Source organism: Grammomys surdaster, unplaced genomic scaffold, assembly GCF_004785775.1.
Source record: "Grammomys surdaster isolate TR1022 unplaced genomic scaffold, NIH_TR_1.0 193, whole genome shotgun sequence".
In the NCBI taxonomy this organism is placed as follows: Eukaryota; Metazoa; Chordata; class Mammalia; order Rodentia; family Muridae; genus Grammomys; species Grammomys surdaster.
Window position 1 is genome coordinate 11,501,448 of NW_021604638.1, and position 23,265 is coordinate 11,524,712.

Consider the following 23,265-nt stretch of genomic DNA (forward strand, 5'->3'; position numbering starts at 1 on the left):
CTCTTGTTCTGGCCCAATCTAGAGCCCTCAAACTATAGCCCAACCCACTGTCCTGTGTGTTGGGTCTGGACACACTTGAACGCACCCATCTCTACAAATGGCATGTCTAATGATCTAAGTCCCTTCACAGACCCACTTGTGAGACAAATCCACATTGGCATCTGAACCAGTGGGCCTGTGGGAGTTATTGTCTCTCTCACGCATTCACCAGGCATTAACTCAGCTTTTCCTAGAGGCCATGTCTCCAGAAACTCACAGGTTAGAAAAGAGGCAGCCATTGAACCAGTGAAAATAAGAATCTCAATCCTGTGTGTATGAGGCACACGTGGGTAAGCTCTGCTCACCGCAGCCCCGACCACATATGACTATTGACTCTGCTTCTTTGAAGAAACTGAAACAATGGGGATTGTGTAATTGTCCTGTGGAGAGGTGCGCGTGCGTGACTGTATTTATATGTGCATGTGTGCATATGTGCTCGTATTTGTGCACAAGTGTGTCTGCATACAGGTGTGTGTATGTGTGTGTGTGTCCATGTGTGTGCGTATATCTGGCATAGAGAAATTTCTACAGACATCCTCAAATATTCTATCAGCCAGATCTTCCAGGTCTACAGTATATATCATCACCAAACCCCATTACACACACGTACAGTCTTAGAGACAACTGTGATCTGAACAGTCCCTAAAGCTCTGTTCATAAAAATGGACGTACAGGCCACAGCCAGGACTTCCAGGAAGCTCTGGGGAAGTTCATGTCTTCTGCTTCCCTGGGGCAAGCCATTGCTGGAGCCACGTCAGACCTCACAGTCCATCAGGTAGCTAAAAGAAATTTTCCCTCCCAGGAGGTTAAGCAAACTATGAGGTGAGTCCAGCCTGGCTCCCAGCGGGAACATATTGCCCAAGATATAAATGACCAAGCCTTTCCCTTCGCCATCATGGCCAGGCTCTACACATAGAGACACCCGAGTGAAGCTTGTCTTGAAGGACAGTTTCCCTTCAAACCGTCACTTCTCACGCCTCCTGATAAAGATGCTGAAGCACCATGTCAGCGTGGCGGTGAGATGAGCGCCACCGGATAGAGGAGGTACACCGAAGCATTCATTTCCGACCCCAAACAGACCTTTACTTTGTGTGTGTCTCAAATCTACACATTCTTCCTTCCAGATGATCAGATGATTGCAAAGTGGATTTCAGTGACACCTGAAGGTAGGAAGGTAGTATGTGATGCCCCTCTGTAGACATTAGCAGGGACATGTGACCCAGTGTGGAAAGTCAGATTAGATGACAAAGGCTGTGGACTTGGTTGAACTCCTGCGACACAAGCCTGAGAAATTGAGTTCAAATCCCTACGTAAATGTGTGAGTGTCTGTCATCCCAGCATGCTGGGCATGGGACATAGAGACAGGAGACTCCAGAAGCTTGAAAGCTAGTGAGCCTGGTTCACACAGCAGCAAAATGACCCTGTCTCACTCGAGGTGAAAGGTCAAGGAATGACAACTGAAAAGTGTCCTCTGACCTCTACAAATGCACTGTGATGCTGGCATGCGTCCGAACACAAACAAGCATAAACGAACACAGTGATACATCACACACACACACACACACACACACACACACACGGCAAACACCTTGAATAGAGATCCATGACAGGACAACACAGCAAAGTGTTCTTTACCTTACCACTAACCATCACTGGCATCCTCATAGACAGGACCACTAGAGCATCCAGAAGACAACCTAAGACGAATGTTACCCCATGTTTCACTTGCTAATCAAGAGAACGGAATTTGGTGTCTTTACTAATATATGATCTAGTAAAATACTATAAATATCCTCCTCCATCTAAAAGAGACAACTGTAAGAATATAACACCTTGACTGTGTGGTTCCTTTCTATTGACACACAGAAGACCAACAGAAAAGTGAGCAAATCACCAGCAAACCATCAATAAAACTTCACAAAATGTGCATAGTACAACCAGATCAAGGGAAAAAAGAGACTCTCCTAGCCACCCCTGCCTCCAGACCTTCAAAGTCTGTTTTACATACCATCTTAGTAAGGGTTTTACTGCTGTGAGCAGACACCACGACCAAGGCAACTCTTATAAGGACAACTCTTATAATTGGGGCTGGCTTACAGGTTCAGAGGTTCAGTCCATTATCATCAAGGCAGGAACATGGCAGCATCTAGGCATGGTGCAGGAGGAGCTGAGAGTTCTACATCTTCATCTGAAGGCTGCTGGGGAAGACTGACTTCCAGGCATCAAGGATGAGAGTCTTAAAGCTCACGCTCACAGCGACATGCCTACTCCAACAGGGCCACACTTCCTAGTGGTGCCACACCCTGGGGCCAAGCATATATAAACCATAATATAGCAGCTAAGGCAATGGTTCTCAAACTGTGGGGCATGATCCCTTTAGGGAGGGCACTGACTGATCCTTTCACAGGGGTCTCCTAAGACCATCAAAAAACATGGATATTTACATTGTGATTTTTAACAGTAGCAAAATTACAGCTATGACGTAGCAGTGAAAAGAATCTTCTGGTTGGGGGTCACCACTGCTTGAGGATCTACGTCAAAGGGTCCCAGTGTTAGTCAGAAAGGCAGAGAACCAGACCTCTAAGGAGAACCAGAGTTTACCTTGCCACGGCCCTGCATAGGTTGCGTGCTCTGTGTCAGTAGCATCTAACAAGATGATCTGTTTTGTTGTCTGGTTCTGGCTCCTTTTGCACAACGTGTTTGTGGGAGCCAACCCCAGTATTGCACATTGTTACAGCCATTCATGGCCATTGCTGCATAGCATGGCCTGGGCAGACGAGTCTCCAGCCATTCATCTGGCCTCTCCGTGATAGATGTTTGGATTGTTGACAGTTTTGTGCTTTATTTTGAGGGTTTTTTGTTGTTGTTGTTGTTGGTGGTGGGTTTGGTTTTTTTGTTGTTGTTTTGGTTTGGTTTTTACATTGCCTGGGACTGAGCCCAGGGTCTCCCGCATGCTAGATGGGTGTTCACTCCTCTACCCTTTTTCTTCTACCCTTTTCTAATTCTGATTTTGTGATAGACAGGACCTTCAAGTTCCATTTTCTTGGAGGCCTTTTAAGAAGAGCCACTCCATGGTGCAAAGCAATACTTCCTGTGTGGCAGCCACTCACAAGGACACCTTTGTCCTTCTCAGCCCAACTTCACCTCTTTAAAAATGCCCAGACTGGCCTTGAACTTTCAATCCTCCTGCCTCAGCCACCCAAGTAGCTGGGATTTCAGCCATGTACCACCAAGCCTAGACAGCTTTGTGCCTTTATAACAAATGCTGCTATGGACATTCTTGAGGCATCTTTTGGTGACCTCACAGATGCACTCATGGAGCTGAACTGCTGGCCACAGGGCTACATGCTCAGCTGTTGATACTGAGAAATGGCTTTCTAAAGTGGTTGTACCAGTTGACACAGCACTGAATAAGCACACCAGATTCTTGTTAATACAGTACTTTCTGTCTTTTCTCCATTTGTGGTGTGTGTGTGTGTGTGTGTGTGTGTGTGTGTGTGTGTGTGTGTGTAGGAATTTATAAACTTTAAAATGCCCCCACTGCTTTTCTTGGCTATGCTTCTGTTGTGTCCTGCAATAACTGCTTACTGGGGGTTAGCATCAAGGCTAAAACTACTCAACGGTCACTCGTAGCACAAATGTATCCAGTAGCAAAGCCTACCCTGGTCTCAGCACAGTGGGTGGCTGAGAGTAACACAGAGTCAAGTCTCAAATCCTCTGAAGCTCTCCAGCCTCTTCACAGTCTAGTTCTTATGGGACAAGTCTATCTCATGATGCAAAGTAGAACTGCCTCTCAGACCTCCTGCCTCATCCTTTCCAGTTTGGGGAGCACTCTCATCCTTCCCAGCATGCCCTAGCCTCCTGTAGGACCCACACCGTATTTCCCTCACTCTCTAGTTTCCTAATTTCCCAGTCCTATGAGCTACCTTCCTCACATCAAGCTAGATGTCCATAGGTGTTTTATAAGCATAGATTTTGCCAGGAAGCAAAAAGATGTATTTCTGCAGCCTGGGGCACTATTTTGGCCTAAGGGACTCTGAGTTCAACTTCTGTTTACCCCAAACATAAGCTTTAATAAGTCACCGTGCCTCAGTCCTAGCGAAAACATCCATTAAAGAGGAACAAACATGCTCCTGCCTCCCTCACTACTGTTCATATCTAAATTGCAAATTAGCTTCATCCGAGGAGAGGGCTCACTATGGGCACACACAGAGCTAGTCCCCCCCCCCCCCAACTGCTTTGTGGGTCTCTTACACTACAAGCTAGATATTAACTCTCCCATTTTACAGAAGTGGAAAGTTAGACCAAGAGAAGCCCATGATTCCAATCAAAGTCACATGTGCAGAACTGGGAGGCCACAGGAGCACAAGGGATAGACTACCCACAGGCTCCACCCTTCCAGAGGAACTGACAGGAGGGAAACACCAGGCCTGGCTAAGGCACAGCCTCCTCCTGGGCCTTCCTTTCCATCAGAGCTCTGACTTGGAGTGTATGAAAGGCAGACCCACTCTAAGTGCCCTCGTGAGTTGTGAGACAGAGACCTAGGCAGACCAGGCAGTCACGTGGCAGAGGTTTCTGGGTAAGAAGGGGATGAATATCTCCAATGGGCTAGAAAAGATCAGGAGGCATCTTTTACTAGTTTTGTGATTTTTCTAGGGACTTTGTTGGCACATCTGAAAGCAAGATAATTTCACTAAAATCTTTCTAATTTCAACGTCCACCCTAATCTGATTTTCACTGAATAAGTGAGCTCCCTTACCTCTTCTTTCCGATGCCTGAGCTGGACACATGTGGGGCAGACACAACCTCAGCAGCATAGGAACCTTACCCTCCTCTCTAGCTACTGTTTGATGTGTGCCAGACACTGGAACATGCTCTCTGGGTACCAATGCATCTAGGTTACTCTGACCACATCCCTCTGAGGGACTTCTAAAGATTCGGTGGAATCCTGGAAAAGCTAGTTAATATTTCAAAGCCCACAGTTTTCATGTTCGAACCCTGATGAGCCTGTCTGACCAACATTTCCTTACTGTAGTCTCAATGATTTGACAACAGTCTCAAATCCACTGACTGACCTCAACTCCAGGTCCCTTCTGAACTGGTGCAACTTAGCCAGATAGTGAAGGACTCACTAGCAGTATGGACAGACATTGTCCCTCCTGGATATTCCCGGGCACATGGTAGAGGAGGAAAATCTCCAGGTGATAAGAGATAATCTGGAAGGTTCCTCAGAGGTGATCACTCACAGATATAGAAGATTAGGGCTCAGAGAGAGCAAACGACCGGCCCCATGACACAGAGTGAGAAAGGCTACACAGAGATCAGACCCAGGCACCTGAGCTTTCAGAAGCTTAGAGCCCAACGCCATTCTAGGCAGTCGCTATGTGTGGCCATGTTTCTCTTGTTCACAGGGTAAGCTCGCACACAGCAATGAGCACATGTGTAAATCCAGGGGCTCTTGGACTCTCTCCCAGTAAAAAGCCAGGCCCTACAGGGCATAGTCATTTTGAGATGGGCTGGAAGAAGGGGAGGGGCTCCATTTTTATGAAAACCTTTGAAATTACATTACCAACCCACTGCCAGCCCCTCCCCCACCCCACCCCACCCCCACTCATTGTTTCCACCCCATTTTGAAAGAGTGTGAGTGTTTCCTGGGATTCAATTTTGCTCCTAATAGTTGGAAGGAAACAAAATATAGGCTGTAAACACTGCCTGCATTGTATGAGAAATATCTTTCTGATGGGAAGCCGAGATGAATACAGCCCGAGTTCCTCCACTAAGCATGTCCCCTAATGTCTTCTATCGAAACATCTCACAGGCAGAAAATCTAGAGCTTTAACGGAAATGTATTTTTAGCCACCGGAATGCAAAATTCAGACGGGAGAGATGTAAGTACCGGCTCCCTCTCTGCAGTTTTCTTCAATGAATCCTGAAGACTCATGCATTTTTTCTGCGCCCGTGCTTCAGAAGGGTGTGTGCACATCAGCCCCCTGTGACACACACTCCATTTTCTCCCTGTACATAGGGTGGGGCTTTATTTCCTCCCCGCATTTTACTCTCCAGCTGGGAGATGACATTAAATTTCATCAGACCCAAAGCAAATCTCTGGTCTTAAAGCCTTTTTTCCTTTCAGGCCTCTCATATTTATTCAGAATTCATGAATCATGTTCCAATAACACAGCCATAATTATTTTTAAAGTGCGATGCTTGTGGCTTCAACAGGAAATGGTTGCAAAAGCCCTTCTCTCTTTGATTGTTTGTAATCTCGGGCATAATCGCTGCCGTTGCCTTCTCTGCGCCACAGCGGGCGAAACACAATTTCATTTTAATCGGAATCTCGAGTCTTCACCCCAGTTTTAATTAAAGCAATAAGAGCCATGTCATCTTTGCCCTTTGCAATGTACATAGACTCGGAAGCCAGAGTGACTAAGCGTACAGCCTCAGATTTCAACCCTGGCGGGAGGGCCTCCTGCCTACCCATGCATTTACAGGGAAGTGGTTTTGCTTCACGAAACCTCAACTTCTAAAGCATTCTTCCTCACCTGTTGGATGGGGGACAATTGTGCCTAACTAACTAAGGCTGTGGGGGTGGAGGTGGGGGGTAAAGGAGACCTTTGACTCCAGTTATGTTAAATACCATTACCATCAATTATTTTTAATTTATTTTGTGTGCGTGTGTGTGTGTGTGTGTGTGTGTGAATATTTTGCTGTCATGTATGGCTTTACACTACAAGCATGCCTGGTGCCCTCGTCATATGAAGGCAAGGACATCAAATCCCTGCAACTGGAGTTACAGATGGTTGTGAGTCACCTTGTAGGTGTTGGGACTTGAACCAGCAATCCTCAGCAAGAGCAACCGAGGGATTTTAACTGCTGAGCCATTTCTCTAGTCCATTTTGGGGAGTGGGAGAGACAAATACAACACCTTCTCCTGATCATCAATGGGGAAAACTGAGGCTGAGCAAGAAAACAATATAGGCGGAGGGAACTGAATGAGGGAAAACTTGAGATCAGAGTTTCTGCCTTTTCCCCTCTTCTGGGCATCCTACACTGCCCCCTACTGGAAGGAGGCTTCCAATACAAAGCTGCGAGGGCCAGTCTATACTCTGCAACAATGTATAAAATGTGTTTTCCTGAAGGACTCTGAGCGAATGTATCATCGAACCTTGGGATTTGTTATCAGCCAGATAGATGGAACAAAATGGCAGCTTTAGTTTTCTCTTGTGCTTTGTCTTTTGGTAAATGACTGGCTCAGATCTCCTTCCCTTCTCCACCCTGGCTCTGAATTAATTTCTCGTAAGTCTTTATGTATTAAGGAAGTTGGTCCTCAACTCCAAGTATTCTTGCCCCGTTTCCCGCCTGCATCTCCACTCTGGTATTCTGGTATTTCAAGCTTCATTTCCAGTTACCTTGTGATCTAGTTTTTAAACCTCTTCTTCTAAAGCTTCCAGGAGAAGTGTCTTCCTGCTCTAAACTGGAAAGTGAGTTAAAGGGGGGTTTATTGGTTCGTTTATGAGTTCTCTCAGTCCATTTAAATCTTTAATTGATTAAAATCCTGCCTTTAATTTTAAAGACAGTTTTGTGTAGCCCTGGCTGACCTTGAACTTGCTATTCATCAGCTGAATGTGACCTTGAACATATAATTAATACATATATTAATAATTAATTTTATCATCTCTGGACAGGAAAGGGGCTGTGTATCCAACACCATCCTTCCTCCGTCCTCGAAATGCTCTGCCTATGGCTTCTAAGGCTCTGTGGAAAGACACAGAAAGACTCTATATCAAAACAAAAATGGCAGGGGGATCATTATTTGACGCTTTCTCTTTTCATAAGTTTCATTTATCTTCCCAGGGCTTTGATCCACAGGCCGAGAAGTCACAACTTACATGATGGCTCCAGACTTGAACAGCCATCTAATCTCTTTTAGATAGGCCTCTCAAATGTCAAATGCTCAAGTCCCATCTCATCAAGCCTGCCCCTCCCAAAGGAAGAAGATGGCCCAACCATGTTACATCCTGGGAGTTGCCCAGCTCTCCTCCTCCTTTCTTTCTCTACATCTAGTGGTCTGAAAATACAATAGCTTGATTTCCAAAATCACATCTCAGACCATCTGTGTGTCTCCATTTCTTCTGTCTCTCATATAATCTAGGATCGTTCATTTGCCTAAACCATACGTGGCCTCCTCAGTCTCCCTGTGTTCACTCCTGCTACTGAGAGCTTTAACAAGCCTATGTCATCAGTCTCAACCCATTTGCCTCTCTGTCTCTCTCTGTCTCTGTCTCTGTCTCTCTCTCTTTCCCTCTCTCTCTCTCTCTCTCTCTCTCTCTCTCTGTATCTCTCTCTTTCTGTTTCTGCCTGTCTTTCCTTCTCAGACACATATGTACACATACACGTGTATGTGTGAGCGCACGAGTGCACACACAAATTTTTAGGAAAAACCCTGAGAACTTTTGTGTAAATCTTATTTATAGCCATAAAATCGGAAAACTACCCACAGCCAGAAAGGCACTGTGACGCACTAACATTTGCAGTACCTGGAAGAGACAGATATTTGTTGGGCCAAGACATCTAGGGGATTCCCACAGAGGAAGCGATGTTTGCATTGATACAGAGTTGACCAGATGCTCATCTTGTGTGACCAGAACCTTATTTATGGGAATAAGACAATAGAAATAAGTCACGACTGGTTTCTCTGAACACTGGTGTTTTGCGCAGGCTCTTCGTTTAGATTCACCCAAAGTAAGCCTGAGACAAGACTTCTCTGAGAGACTCAGTGCAGGAAGGAGCGTTGAGCTTAGGGAGTAAGAAAAAGGGCAGGTTGCAGCCTGGCCCAGAATGCAGCCATCGTGCAGGTTACATGAGGGTGGGAGTGCAGAGTGATCGATTTGTCAGAGGCCAATTTTCTAGATAATGACAGCAGTCAACAGCCACAGCAGCTGTACCTGGTACTTTAGACTGTTGAAGGAACTCTGATACAGTGTCCATAGAACCCATAACCCTGCCTCATTTCCTTCTCCCAGGATCCCAAGAAGCAGGTGCCACTCTTCCTGTTAGTAGGAAGCTAACGTCACTTGGATAGAGACCTCTAGCCTCTATTGGGTCCAGGTCTGTAAGAACTGTAGCCTTTCCCAGACAGACTCCCCTTCTTCCCAGATCATGCAGCCTGGACGTACAGATCCCTGTAGCTCTGGGTCTGCTGTCAGCCAGGGGAGAACTTATCTCTACTGAGTTGAGTCCTAAGGCTGCTGTTTGGAACATATTAGAAGCTAGTGCTTGCTAGAAACAGCTTCCGGCTCAGATCCAGGGCCTTTGAGTCATAAGGTGCCCAGTGAACCTTGCTGCTTGGTTGAACCTGGGATGCAAATATACTTACAAGACATATAACATCTTCTGGTCTCCAAGACCTTTGTTTTTTCATGTACACATGGGTCCTACATTAACGGGAAGCAGTACAATTCCTACAGCTGATAAGACAACACTCTGTGAAAGGAAGTGTGTGTGTGTGTGTGTGTGTGTGTGTGCACGTGAGTGTGTTCAAATACAGACTCCAGGGAAAAGAGAAATTCCTGGCCGTCTCTTACCATTAAAGAGAGACCAGAGGCCAGCATCCTGAAGCGCCTGAGTTAACTCATTAGCAAGGTCATCATAAACTTCATAACCTCTGTTTCCCACATGGCCACTTGCAAATGGGCTACAGTATTTTACAGTTTCTCTTTTCAAGAGCTGGCATCTTGTTCCCGTAGCTTGAATCTGTACTTGTCCTGTGCCTGGCTTTGACCAATGGAAGGAGCTGGGAGCGCTGATAGACCAGTTCCATGTCTAGGCCTCGAGAGGGTGGATAGCTTCTGGATTTGCTACTCTGGGAACCTGTCCCTTACCATGTGAATAGCCTCAAGCTAGCCAACGATATGTGAGGGTGGGTAGGGGATTGGGGCTGGGGGTGGGAGTTGAGGGGTAGGGAGATGGGAGATATGGGGGCGGGCAACCAATACCACCCAAACCTACGTACACGTTTGTAGTTTTTAGCCATTGTGTTGTGAGAGCCTTGTTTTGCAGTAAAGAAAGAAAAGACATACTATGAGAAGTTTTCAAGGCTACATTTGCTAAGTTGCTGATATCAAACTTGGCTTATGCATCTGGCTGGACTTATTCTCACAGTATTCTAATTACTACTACAACTATATGGAGTATTGCTGTTCTAGGTATATGCACTAAGTAGCCAATACTGATCTCAAACTTAACTGTCTTCCCGCCTCAGCCTTCCAAGTGCTGGGAGCTCAGGCAAATATCACTACATCCAGCTCCTAATGACTCTTTTAGGTTAGGCAGACCCTCTGGTGACAGCAAAAAGTTCTAGAAGAATTCATGAGAAGTCCAACTACCCTGCTCTCCTGTTAGAGAAGGTGAAGTCCAGAAGGCTAAATAAAAAGTCCACGTTCACACATCACACCAGTGTTCCTTGCTTTCTGGGCTATACCCACAACTCCATGTACCACAGAGGTCACGGTCTTGTGTGGCGATCAGACACCATCTAAGTCATCACAAATGTGGCAGATGACCGCAGACAGTGACAAGAGCCAGAAATTAAAACAAACTGGAGCCATAAGAGACAGCCCTGGCCCCCGTTCAGAGCTGGAAGCCACAAACAGCTCTCTAAGGAAGTGAGAGGCTGGTTTTGACTTCAGAGTGCAATCTGCTGCAACGTTCAGTGTGGCCTTGGAATGACTCAAAGAGGTTTAGAGTAAGTTCTGACCTCTTGGGATGACAAGCTGATTCTGGACAATCAAGCATTGTCACTGGGACACCCCCAGGACTTGGAGTCTCGCTCACCATTCACACAGGCTGGCACATGATATAGCATCATAAAAGCAGCTTTGCAATGGCAGCATATTGCTCACACAGGGGCAGGCCAGAGAAGGGCATGGCACCCCAGGATCAGCATCCTTGTCACTCGGACAGTATCATCTTCTCCACTAGCAGAGGTCTCCAGGGGCCACAGGCCCACAACTTATTCATTTATGGCCCCATGGGACCTGTCACAGGATAAGGTACATTATGCCTATGAGTTAATAGGCTTTTGTTTTTCCCAGCCAGGAGATGAGAACCTATCATGATGGCTGAATGGGGGCAGGGGAGCAGCCATCTTCAGTTGACAAGACAGAAGGCAGAAGTCAAGAGCAGGACCAGACTTGTCCTCCAGCTCCTCAAGGTTCCCAGCAGCTGGGAAACTCCTTGGTCCCATCCAGCATCTTTAGCTGTTGTCATCCTGCAGGCACTCCTGCCTTAGGGTACCATTCTTTGTGTTGTCACAATCTACAGCAAGGACCCCTTTCCTGGTCACAGTTGGTATTGAGGACGCTTAACTCACTGTAGTGAAATTTCTCTTTTCTGTGGAAAATCTGATTCTGTCTATGCCTCCAGAGGTCTGTATCAGTGAAGAGGACCTTCCAGGAAAACTTTGCCCTCTGCCCTTTGGGCCATGTCCATGAGCCTCCTCAGGGGCCTCAGATCACTGATTCTGTGTGAGGGTTAGAGTCTCTTCACCTGTATGTAGACACTCTCTCCAGTTGTCCCTATAAGTACAGTGTAGGAGGAAGGCAGTGTCAGAGACCATAGGACACTTGAACTCACTGTCCTGAAACTTGTCCCTTGCACAGGAAATGTGGGGCAACACATTTTGAGTGTTAAGTCCTCAATGGTGCCCAGTGTAAGCCAATGGTAGCCAAGGACTTCACTTATAGCACTGTAGTCCTGGTTTGACCGTTCCTCTGTAAGGATTCAACAGATATTTTTGAACATTGAGAGAACAGCATCAGAGGCAACTGCAGCCCTCCTATGTCAATGCTAGCAGCATCTTGGCTCCATCAGCCCAAGGCTCAGACCCCTTCGGGCATGGGCATAGGGTGGGCACTCACCTGGCTGGTTGACAGGAGCTCTGGATTTCCGTCACTCATCCCCACATAGGCACTGTCACCATCAAACTAGAACAAAGAGAGAGAAACAGTTCTCGTTATAGTGTTCCTGGAAGGAACCGAGACCTGTAGCCCAAGGAGGTCAGGGGACTGTGCCGAGGCAAAGGGGATTGGAGCCCAGGATGCCTAAGGCCCCAGTCCAGTGGGGTGGTGGCCCCTGTTCTGTGGTCCTGAATGCCCAGGTCAGGGCCATCAATCACACACAGGACAAAGACAAGCAGTGTCTTCTGCTGTTGGCACTTTGTTGGCTGTCACAGCATACTGCCTTGTCAGGCACTGAGCTGCCCACCCCTGCAAGTATACAAATGACTCTTGTATGCAAAGTGACTGAGGCAATCAGCTAAAGCTGGACCCCCACGTGCCAGGGAAGGACCTTGCTTTGGATGAATTGCTTTGGATGAATTGACAGCCTGCCTCAGAGAAGCCCTCTACAACCTTCCTATCCTAAGTGGCTTTGTCTCCTCCTCTGACTCCTTTTAACTCCTAAGATTACCCACCACCACAGTATGAGGACTGTGGTGGGAGCTGGCGGGGGACCACAATCCTGTGTCGGAAGATCTGCCACTTGTGGTTGCTGGAAGAACTGCCTGCCATGGGAAACAGGCACAAAGGGAGAAACTTGGGCCCTGGCAGCAGATACTGATTCAATTAGTTTCCTTCTGAAACTCCTGTCTGTGAACAAGGATAGGACAATGGTCCCCTCATCCCAGGGACAGTTTAGAGCAGCTTTCTCCACATGCCGCCAGGTGATTCCGTTTTTCTGAAGAGAGGCATCTCTATAGCATTCCCCAGGCGCGGAGACTGAGGCATGCACACACTTTTGAGTGAGAAGGATTTGAGGGTTAACCCGTATGGACATAGGCCAGAGCTGAAGGAGAACACTCACCTCAGCTTCATTCCATGGTGACCCTAAGACATGAACTGCACACATGTACACAGAGTCAGTCTCAGCATGAAGCAAGGGATGATGGCCTTCCACTATCTACAACAACCAGCCATTGCTGTGGCCTGTCCCTTAGGGGACACAAGGAAGCACAACCTTCTGAGCAAGATGGCCTCCATTGGCCTAGGGACAAGAATCCGGAGGGTTGTATCTGACGAGGGCTGCATGTCTATACTTCCAAATGATAACACTCTATATTGCTTTGTGTCTCATTTTTCTGATGAAAACGCACCTGGGAAAGTGCTCTATATGGGGACATAATTGCTTCTGCAAGTCCCCAGAATCCCACAGTAAGAAGGCAGCCAGGAATCTCAATTAGCTGAGTCTATGGCCCAAAGCACTCTCTCTCCTTCAGATTTCAACATGGCTGCATTAGTCACTGCACAGGGGTGTGAGTTTCTCTGTGGCACTAATTTTCGTGAGTAGAGTTGTGCAGAGGCATGATATAGAGCTCCACACTCCCTCAGCCGTGTAGATGTCTGTCCAAGCCCTTCCCTCAGAGCTGTGTACAGCAACCTTCCACGAGGCAAGCCCCACCCCGTGGGCTCAGAGAACCAGCCTCCCCTGCTGCCACGCCCTCTCTTTTCCACAGCCTGTAACCTTCTAGCCCTCTCGATCACACCTTCATTTACCGTGTGCACTGCTCAGGTTGGACTCCCTACCACACCCTCCCACACTGAGTGTCACCAGAGATCTGGGACTTCGAGCTGTGCGTGGAGGAGGAGCTTAACCAGGGAGCTGAGACATTTTCTAAAACAATACCAACTAACTTGGGTGGTGTAAGTTAATACATAACAAGATGGAACAAGAAACCAGACTGAATGATGTCCCCTGAAATTCTGTGCAATAGACATCAATCATGAACCTCTGGCTAGTATATAACTAGCAGGCAGAAAAAAAGCCCATCTTTTTTTTTTTTTTTATACAGTGGAAAAGTGACAAAAAATGTGGCGAATGAATGACTGTGCCTGAGTCATTCTGACGGACATGTTCTCTATGCAGGATCTCAGTGGTCCAATGAAGTAGGCACCCTTTCTCTCATTAAAAACCAAGGGAACATGAGGACGAGGTAGGTCACTCAACGGGGACAAGACCACACAAGTGTCATCTTGTTTGCTCTGCCTGGTTTCTTTCTAATCATGTTCCAAGGTCCCTGTAAACAGGGACCAAGGCTTTTCTAGATCCTTCCATGTCATCAACAATCAGCCCAGGGCCTTAGACACAGCAGATGCTTGACAAGCGTGTTGGAGACCTGGCAGAGGGAAGAGTCTCCCAGAGTGAGCTGCAGATGATGGCCTTAGACAGGAAGCCCTGGTAGAGAGTTTGTCAAGAGGTTTTAGAGCAGTGAGCTCCTGTGAGGTCACCAGAGTCTCACAAAGAGGCCCATTCGCTCATTCATGCATCCGTCAATTCAAGCCTAGAGTTGCTTGCTTTGGCTTAGAGGAAGGACTTGGTTGGTGGACTGTTCCTTGAGAGCCTCAGCCTGTCCCTTCTGCCTCAGTTTGGAGAGTCTGGGGTATCTCACAGTGTTCTGAAGTATGCTGTGTTGAACAGCTGTGAATGGGGGCTAAGGCAGGGGGTGAGGGATACCGGCCTGCCCACTTCTGTCAAATCTGTACTGAGTAGAGAGACCTTGGATCCAAGGGAAAAGGGAGGGGTCATCCCCAAGAGCTTTCAGGGGGCTTTCACTTCCTTGGCCTCCAGGAACAAAGGACTGAGACCTCTTCCTGTTCTCCTCCTTGTGGAAGATTCTTTCTGGAAAAAGAATGAATAAGCTAAGGAAAGGGTCACAGAACTACCTCATTCCCTCAGAGAGAGCAGGGCCACTTCCTTCACGTGTTCATGGGCTCACAGACCAGATGAAAAACATCTACCACTATCCAGGACATGTCAAAGTGAGCTGAGAGTACAGACACACATATGCCACAAACCCGGGTTTGTGTGAACCTCTGTCACACACAACTCAGTCCCACAGGTCTCATACCTATGTCCACAGAGCACAAGTACAGGGTACATTCTCAGACTGTGGGAAACTGGTACACAGTCCCCAAAACACACACAGCACAGGAGTAGTGCCAGATGCAGAAACATATTACACACCTGCAACTGTTTGCTGGAACTCAGTATGTGTGAACACAAACACACATTTCGTGTCCCCAGAGACACACACTCAGTGACAGCACATGGGAAGAAACCCTGTGCACATCTCATGGCTTCCCAGACCCTCTGCCAAGAGTCATTGTTCACACTGCACAACCTTCTGTGTGCTTTAAAACATGCAGAAGAAACGGGGGGACAACAGCAGAAGAATCGCTATGAGACGTCAGAACATCCTCTCACCGTTGCCTGGAATAGATTAATTTTCCCCATTTCATATTCTAATTATAATCCCTTCTCCACTGCCATCTTCAGCCCTCATTACAGCTGGAAGATTGTTCTGCAAAAGCCAGGCCCTTCATCTTCTCTTCCCAAGAGTTTTGTCATGGAAATGAGTTTTGAAATCTGAAAGAACCCACATTTTTTTTTTTTTTTGCAAATATCGAATGTGTAGGGATAACCCTTTCATGTCAGCCACCAGGGATAGGTTCCCAGAGGCTTTTAAAGGGGCTGACTCGCTCCATACTGTGTGGTCGCCTCAGGGATAGGAGCTCTTAGGCCTCAATTGCAAAGCCACCCCCACCCCAATCCTAAGCACATCATGTTTCCCCAAAGGATTGTTTTTATCTTAAAAGATACCTAACAAAAAAGCACCAACGTGAAAAATGAGGATCCCAGATCTGATAGAGACGGAGCCTGGCTCCATCTGTCCCACCGTAGGCAAGTTCCTTCCGTGTAAGCCTTGGCGTCTCCATTCCTCCGACCTACTGCCTCTGACTCATGATAGACAAAAATATCTACCTTTTACAGATATGTGCTATGAGATGGAGACACATGGGAAGTGAGCAGATGAGAGAAGGGAGAAAAACAGTGGAGGGGTTGATGCAGGAACAAATGAATGGGGGATGGATGATGGATAGAGAGATGGATCAGTAGAGGCAGGGCTGATAAGGGATGGATGGATTGATACAGGAACTAATGAATGATGGATTAAGGTGGGAATTTAAGTACGATGGATTAATGGATGGAAGGATGGATGGATGGATAGATGGATGGATGGATGGAAGGGTGGATGGATGGAAGGGTGGATGGAAGGATGGATGGAAGGATGGGTGTATGGATGTACATATGCCTAAATGGATGTACGTAGGTATGGATGGATGTGTGCGTGCATAGATACAGCTAGATGGAGAAACCAAAGAAAGATCAATAGATGAATGGATCCATAGATGTATGGATAGAGGTCGCTTAATGATCAATTGATACAGAGTAATGAATGAATGGTGGACAGGTGGCTAGATAAGTGGATGACGGGTGGATGGATGGATATGTGGATAGATGGGGGGATGCATAGATGGATGACAGATAGCATAAATTTTGCCGCCCAGTGAAAACAACACAATCCATAAATGTGAGCCACATGTGTAATTTACAGTTTCTAGTAGTTGTATTTAAGAGCAGTTGAAGCTCGTTTACATGATATATCCTAGCTAGCTAGCATATTTGTAGCATGGCCTCAGCACACGATCAACACTAACCTATTCGTTGTTGATGAGGTGGCTCCTCAGCGAGGTGAAGGGATAACGAGGATGCTGCCTGCGTGTGTCATGAATGAACGGATGGGGAGGGGGGTTGGGGTACGCGGATGAGTCAAGAGAGAGGATGGACGAGCGGATACGATAAAATGGCTGAGTATGGAAAGGCAAAGGCATGTATATGAAGATGCTTGGGATGGCAGATAAACGAATGGGGGGGGGGGGAGTCTAGGGTGCACGGAGGTGTGGGTGGGTGCCTGGGTACCTGGGAGGAAATAGGCTCAGCACTTGAGTGGATTAGTAGAGAGTTGGTAAGCAGGTCTGGTATTTCCTCCTTCCTCTGTCCTTTCCCTGAACAAGATTATATCCTCACAGTTGCTGTATGTCACCACCTCTCGGGCACTTGTCTTTAGCCAAGTCACCCCAAACTCCAACCTAGGTTCTCCTTGCTCATTTTCCCATTTGGCCCATGAGCACTCCACACTGACCTCAGGGGCATGGAGTGACTCTTTCTCCAGCTCTCTCTAACCGTAACAAATATCACCACCACATGGGTCCAGTTTGATATCCCTGGGGGACTCTGACACAATCTTCCCCAATCTGATCACCCACAAAAGCGCTCTGCTCAGCTCCTCCACTGATCTGCCGTTGTCAGGAAGTCCCTTTGTCCCCCAGACCAAGCCCTGCTTGGTACATATGTGCACACATACACACACACACACACACACACACACACACACACACCCCATAGTGCCCTGGATGGTGTGGGGGGTCTTTTGTGTCTATCTCCTTGCTCCTACCTCACTATCAGCCCATAAGAGTCTCTTCTTCATTTCTCTGGCCCCCGAATCCCAATTCTTTCTAACTTCTGTTTCTTTGAAGGCAATCCGGCAACATGCTCCACCCTATGAAGTTGCACTAAAAAAGTCACACTTTTGAGTCCACCCGAAAGCCCCCATTTAGGTAAGATCAGTTTTGGACTTAGCTCTTTACAGTTGAGAAAGCTTTGGTGGCAGTATGAATTTTGGAATCTGAGCACCGCTTCCCCTGTGTACCAGCTGCGTGACCTTGGACCTCACATCTCATGTTCTCGGTTCCCTTACTTATAAAACAGTGGCCAGGGCTGGGGCAATGTCTCAGCAGATAGAGCACTTGCCATGCAAGAGTAAAGGCCAGAGGTCAGAGCCACAGAACCAATGCCGAGTTCCGCAGATGCTAAACTAGTGAGGAAGTCCACCTGTCGCCCCAGTGTTTGAGAGGTGGAGGCAGGGGGTCTTCAGAGAAAGCTGGCTAGTGAGACTAGTCAGAGCAGTGAGCTCTGGGTCCAAAGACCCTGCTTCAAAGAAGAAAATGAAGAGCAAACGGAGGAAGACTCATATGCGCACGCAATACATATGTGCCTATGCACCCATACAAACATATATTCCCACATGTGTTTGAACACGCATACATGCATGTACAGACTTAAAAAAAAAGTTGCTATTCCTACCTCATGACAATTCTGGTATCTGTTATCAGATATCCAATAGTAATCAAACATCCAGTAGCAGTCGATATTTATAATACAGAGTTTTAAAATGTTAACTATTTCTAACAGTTACTTAATAACTGCTTTCTAATGCTGTAATTATAAGCTCACTCCTATTCCTTGATCGGTCCCAACCCCACAGCTCACTGATGACCTTGTCCCCTGTGTCACTGAAAAGCTGAAGCCATCAGCATGCCCCTGACTCTCCCAATCTTCCCCACTTCTTCATTCTGGTTTCCTTCAGTCTGGAAAGGCTCAGCACTTCCCTCCAGTTCATGGTCAGATCCTTCTCTTTGACCCCCAGGCTCCCATGACTGACCTTCCTCTACTCTTGGTCCTGGTTTAAGTGTTTGAAGCCAAATGAGGCCAGCCAGGGTCACTGTATCAGGTACCAACAATGAGTTCCTCACCCCCCTACTGTGTGCTTCAGAGCAGCCCCCAAACGCCAGGAGCTGATGATCCTCCTGGGAATGAGAAACCAGAAATCACAGGAAGCACAGGGGTGCAGAGGGTAGAGAAGGGTGACTGCTTTTCTACCATGTGCAAACACTACACTAGATAGCAGGCAGGATATAGTGTCATCATGTCTGATACATGGCCCTGCCTTCCAGAAGCCACCAGTCCAGTGGGAAAGTGATGGTTCTTTACCTTCTGGTCTTTTTCCAGCCTTTTGGATAACAAATGGCCATCCCCTAGCCCCAGCTCTAAGCCATAATAAAGGACCACAGACCAGTTCACAGCCCATCCTGACCCAACAGGGACAGCTTTGCATTGGCCAGCCTCTGGAAGCCAAGTGACCAATAACATCTTACTTCAACAGCCTCATGACCACAGCCGGGTCATGTTGCCAGCCCAAACAGGTCCTCTTTCTAAGTATCTTAGTCCAGGCGTCTATGCTTCCCTGAGCATAAATACCTGTCTCAGCGTGACTGGAAACTCTGAAGTAAGGCAGTGAACATAGTTCTCATTGCACCCTCAAGCAATAATGTTTTCTTTGACAGCCATGACAAGGACCAGAACAGGGTTAGCAGGGGAGGAAAAGCAGGGAGGATGGCTTCTCAGTAGAGGCACTTAGGCAGGGCTCAGGCATAGGAACAGACAAGACAAAGAGCAGGAACATGAAATCCAGATTGCTGTGAGCATGTGCCAGTGGCCAGCTTTCTAGATCCAGAGTGACGCCTGGGCATCTCATTAGAACTCCCTAGAAATAGCAAAGCTTCCACAAGCAGCCCCACTGTAGAGATGAACAAAGTAAGATCGGGGTAGTTGGAAGCTTGCCCAGAGCCAGCCAGTGCTTTTAACCCTGGCCTTAAGCCCAGGTACCAAAGCTGCAACTGCGAAGAAGCTGCCGATCCGCTGCGCTGCACAGAGACACAGGTCAAAGGTGAAGGGTGCACAGTTCTCAGCCCAGCCAGTCGCAAGGCACTGGGTGATGTGCCTGCAGTGATCTGAAGAGAAAGGTTCAAAGCAGCTCTCTGCTCCTGCCAGGCCTGCTGCAGCAGCCCGTGACAACTCTCAGTCTGCACAAAGTTGAGCTCAGTTGACAGCAGCAAGAGTATGTCAGCTGTGACCTGGGCTCTGCAGAGATTCGGCAGACAGGCGAGAGGAAAGAGACATTTGCAGATGGGGGAAGACCAGAATTGGCCTAACTAAGGGAACCCTCAGGCTTGAGCAAATCCAGGCCCACCACCACATAAAGAAGCACAATTATAGTTTATCCAGACACAGATGCCAGGCTGCCAGGCTTCAAATGCTGGACAGACTGCATTCTCCACTCTCCTGTGATGTTTACTTTTTACTGATGTCTGAGTCTCCTGCTCCTCATCTGGAAAATGGGTATGACTACCACTGGGATTAAACAAGTAAAATCATAAAAACCGCTTGGAACTTTGTCTTGTGGTTCAGAGAAAGCTATTGGCACATTAGCTCAACAACACGGTCAAGGAGTTCTGTGGAGGGCCGCCCACTGGAAAATCTAAGCATGGAAAAATGCCCCAAACTCTGCCCTCAGCATACAACCCGACATAAAACCTGTAAGAAAGTCTGGCTATGAGGTGATTTGCCCCATCCCCAGAATAACTTATAATTTGCTCCTGAAACATCGATCACCAATTTTCCTGTAATGATGCCTGTCTCCTGATGCGTGCCTCCGCCCTGCACAGTGCTGGGCATTTTTATGGTACTCAACCTGGAAATCCAACTGAAACCTAGAGAGGTTAGGGACTGTGCTTAAGATCACACAGCTACGATACCCAGGCTGAGGAAAAGCTCACTTTCTGTGACCCTAATTAAACTCCTCAGTTCACCAGAAGGGGAATAAGAAGGTCTAGAAGGAGAGAAGAAAGAAGAAGGGGTTTGAAAGAGTGAAGGGAAGATGCAAGAGGAATGGAGAGGAAACACGATCAAATACACATGTATGTTTATGAAAATGTCATCTCATAACTCGTTATTATGTATCGTTAATATTACATTATTACACATCATTAATATATGCTAATAAAAAAAGTCTTGGGGGAAAAAAGTTCACACTGGTTTCCCACCTCAACTTCATGCAAACTGTGTGGCCCAGAGAAGGTGACCTCATCAGCTTCAGCCTGAAGGTTTCTTGATTCATGAGGAGAGGCAAAGTCTTGGCCATAACCTGTCAGAAAGCCTACGAATGGCCTCAGGGGCCAGCCCGCAGCTCTGGGCCCTGGGAAGACCCTTGTTTCCACTGCCCTCAGAAGCTAGTAACATTTGTTTCAGTCAATAGAAATCATCATGGAGTGGTGTGGTGGCTACAGTCACCACAGTAGCCACAGATGAGTGCCACCAGGAGCCAGGGTCCTCTGGGAAGTGGATCCCATCTCTACCTCACAGACGGGGACACTAGTCCTCTCCACCAGCCTCCTAGAAATGTGGTTTGTCCACACCAAGGTGTTTGAGTATTTAATATACACCAGATCTCAAAGACATAAGAATAGCATGGTTGTCACCAGAAGATACCATTAAAGTTAATTTTGCCTGTCTCCTTTTACTTCCTTAGTCAGTGGCTACAAGAGTATTCAAAAGCATACTATGTAGTTTGTTTTACAATCGATTTGTTTCTGCATTGGGGACGGAACCCAGGGCCTCCTACATACTGCCCAGACGCTTTGCCACGGAGCTGAAACCCAGTCCCACATGCATTCCTTTTCTGCTTGACCAGGCTGATCTAGATTCTGTCCCAGCCACCATCTGCCCCAGAGCCAGGGGAAACTTCAGCATCAGCAATGGCCAAATCCATTCCTCTGTGTCAATATGAGGAAACCGAGGCTCACACAAAGAGACTTGTAAGAGGCAAGAACCCGACATAGAACCATTCATTCATTCAACAAACGCTCACTGAAGCCTTATGATGCGCTCTGAATTCTGGGGCACACAGCAGGAAACAAAGTTGAGGAGCATGCTGTACCCCAGGGCTCTCCTTGCTGCCATTTTCAGGACAAGATGAGTTCCCCTGAGGGGTCTTGCCTGGCCAGGTCATCCTGGGGCCAGAGCAGTAGACTCAGCACTGGTTCCCACAGTGGATTCAATTACAGATCTCTCAGCATGCAGGTGGCTGCTCCTGATCTAAGGAAGAGAAGCCTCCTCTAAAGTCACTGGCAGGTCCTACCACAGCACCACAGTCAGCTGCAGCTGCCCAACGGGTACAGCACGGGGGCCTGGTGCTGCCTCTGGTAACTCGCACATCGAGTACATTACCGCAGATTTATGGCAAAAATTATCCTCTCTCTCAGCTCCATTTAAAGCCATTTGGAGCTCGCTCTGTCCCCGATTATAAATCTAATTGCACATTCCAAACAGACAAGCGCTCATTACGCTTTAATTATGCACATGTTGTTTTCAACAAACATTTTCATTTGGCCGCTGTGAGGGGAAAATGGTGCCAAGGGGGGCTGCAGGCCTGGCTGCGGCTGCGGGGGCCCAGGGTTAGGAAGTAGGTCAGGGCGTGGCCAGATGAGGTTGGCCAAGGGGCAGGGCTGGGAACCCATCAGATGGGGCTCGCGACTTTGTGGCCTTCTGCCTGCATCCTCCATGAGAATCTTAACATATGTGTGCTCAGCTGGTCCCAGCTGTGTCCCTAGCATCCCCCTGGTCCAGCCTAGGCCAATGCCAATGAGCCTAGCTGACGATGGGGAGAAGGGAAAAAGGGGATCTCCCAACCCTGTCTCACCCATCCCCCACAGTGCCGCTCCTCAGCACCAGCCCCGTCCCCCTCACTCAAGATCCCCAAATGTGACTCTGGCCAAATCCTTTTCTGCCAAAGCCTGAGGAAGACTCCAACTTTTGTTGTTTCTTAGTTTCTAGACAGGGTCTTACAATGAATGTAGTCCATGCTGGCCTTGAACTCACAACAATCCTTCTGCCTCGACATCCCAAGTGCTAGGTTTATAGATATGCATCACCCCAGCATGACCACTAAGAGTCAAAATCCTTGAAGTAGAACTCAAAGCACTTGACAATCTGCCAGCCAGCCCAACCATCCAGCCTGGGCTTATCATCCAGCCTGGGCTCATGCTACAAACACACCCACAGCTCTCTTTTGCCCTAAGGTGGCTCAGGCTCTAACGTGCACCCAGTTCTCTGCATACTAGGACTGTATCTCCACAGCTGCGATTTTTTTTCTACACAGCTGATGCCTAGACAACTTCTACACTGTCCCTCCAGAAGCCATGCTTAGACCAGACTGGCTGCCCCCGCATGCAGGGGACATTTATAAAGTAAGATATTTATTGGACCAGAGTGTCATAAATACCTAGGACCAACCTATTGCAGGTAACTTCCTCCAAGGAAAAAAGGGAGTTACCAGTTCACTGTGTGGCTACAGACAAGGTCTTCTGCTCTCTCAGTGTCTTCGTCTGTGTCTGGAAAGGCTAAACTCTCTGGGCCCTTTGGTAGTCCTTAAGGTCTCTCCTCCTTCCCCTCTGAAGAGGGCTGGAGAATGGGGACCCATCCTTGCAGGGCTGCCAGGGATCGCCAGACAGGTAGAGGTACAGAGGTGCCTAAGTGGTACACATTCAGACACTGGAAGACAGGGTAACAAGACCCCCCAAAGCCCTATAAGAGGTTTTATTTCAACACACACACACACACACACACACACACACACACACACACACACACACA

At 47.6% G+C, this 23,265-nt stretch overlaps 1 protein-coding gene across 4 annotated transcripts in view; it reads right to left on the reverse strand.

Moving 5' to 3' along the window:
* Tox2 (TOX high mobility group box family member 2) overlaps positions 1-23,265 on the reverse strand; it is a 121,991-nt gene that overhangs the window by 65,797 nt on the left and 32,929 nt on the right. For all 4 annotated transcript variants that reach the window (XR_003711707.1, XM_028769692.1, XM_028769691.1 and 1 more), the window contains exon 2: positions 11,958-12,023. Coding sequence is in view for 3 of the 4 variants with exons in the window: in XM_028769692.1 (XP_028625525.1) it covers positions 11,958-12,023 (66 nt within the window). In the remaining variant the exon portion in view is untranslated. The remainder of the gene's footprint in view (positions 1-11,957; positions 12,024-23,265) is intronic.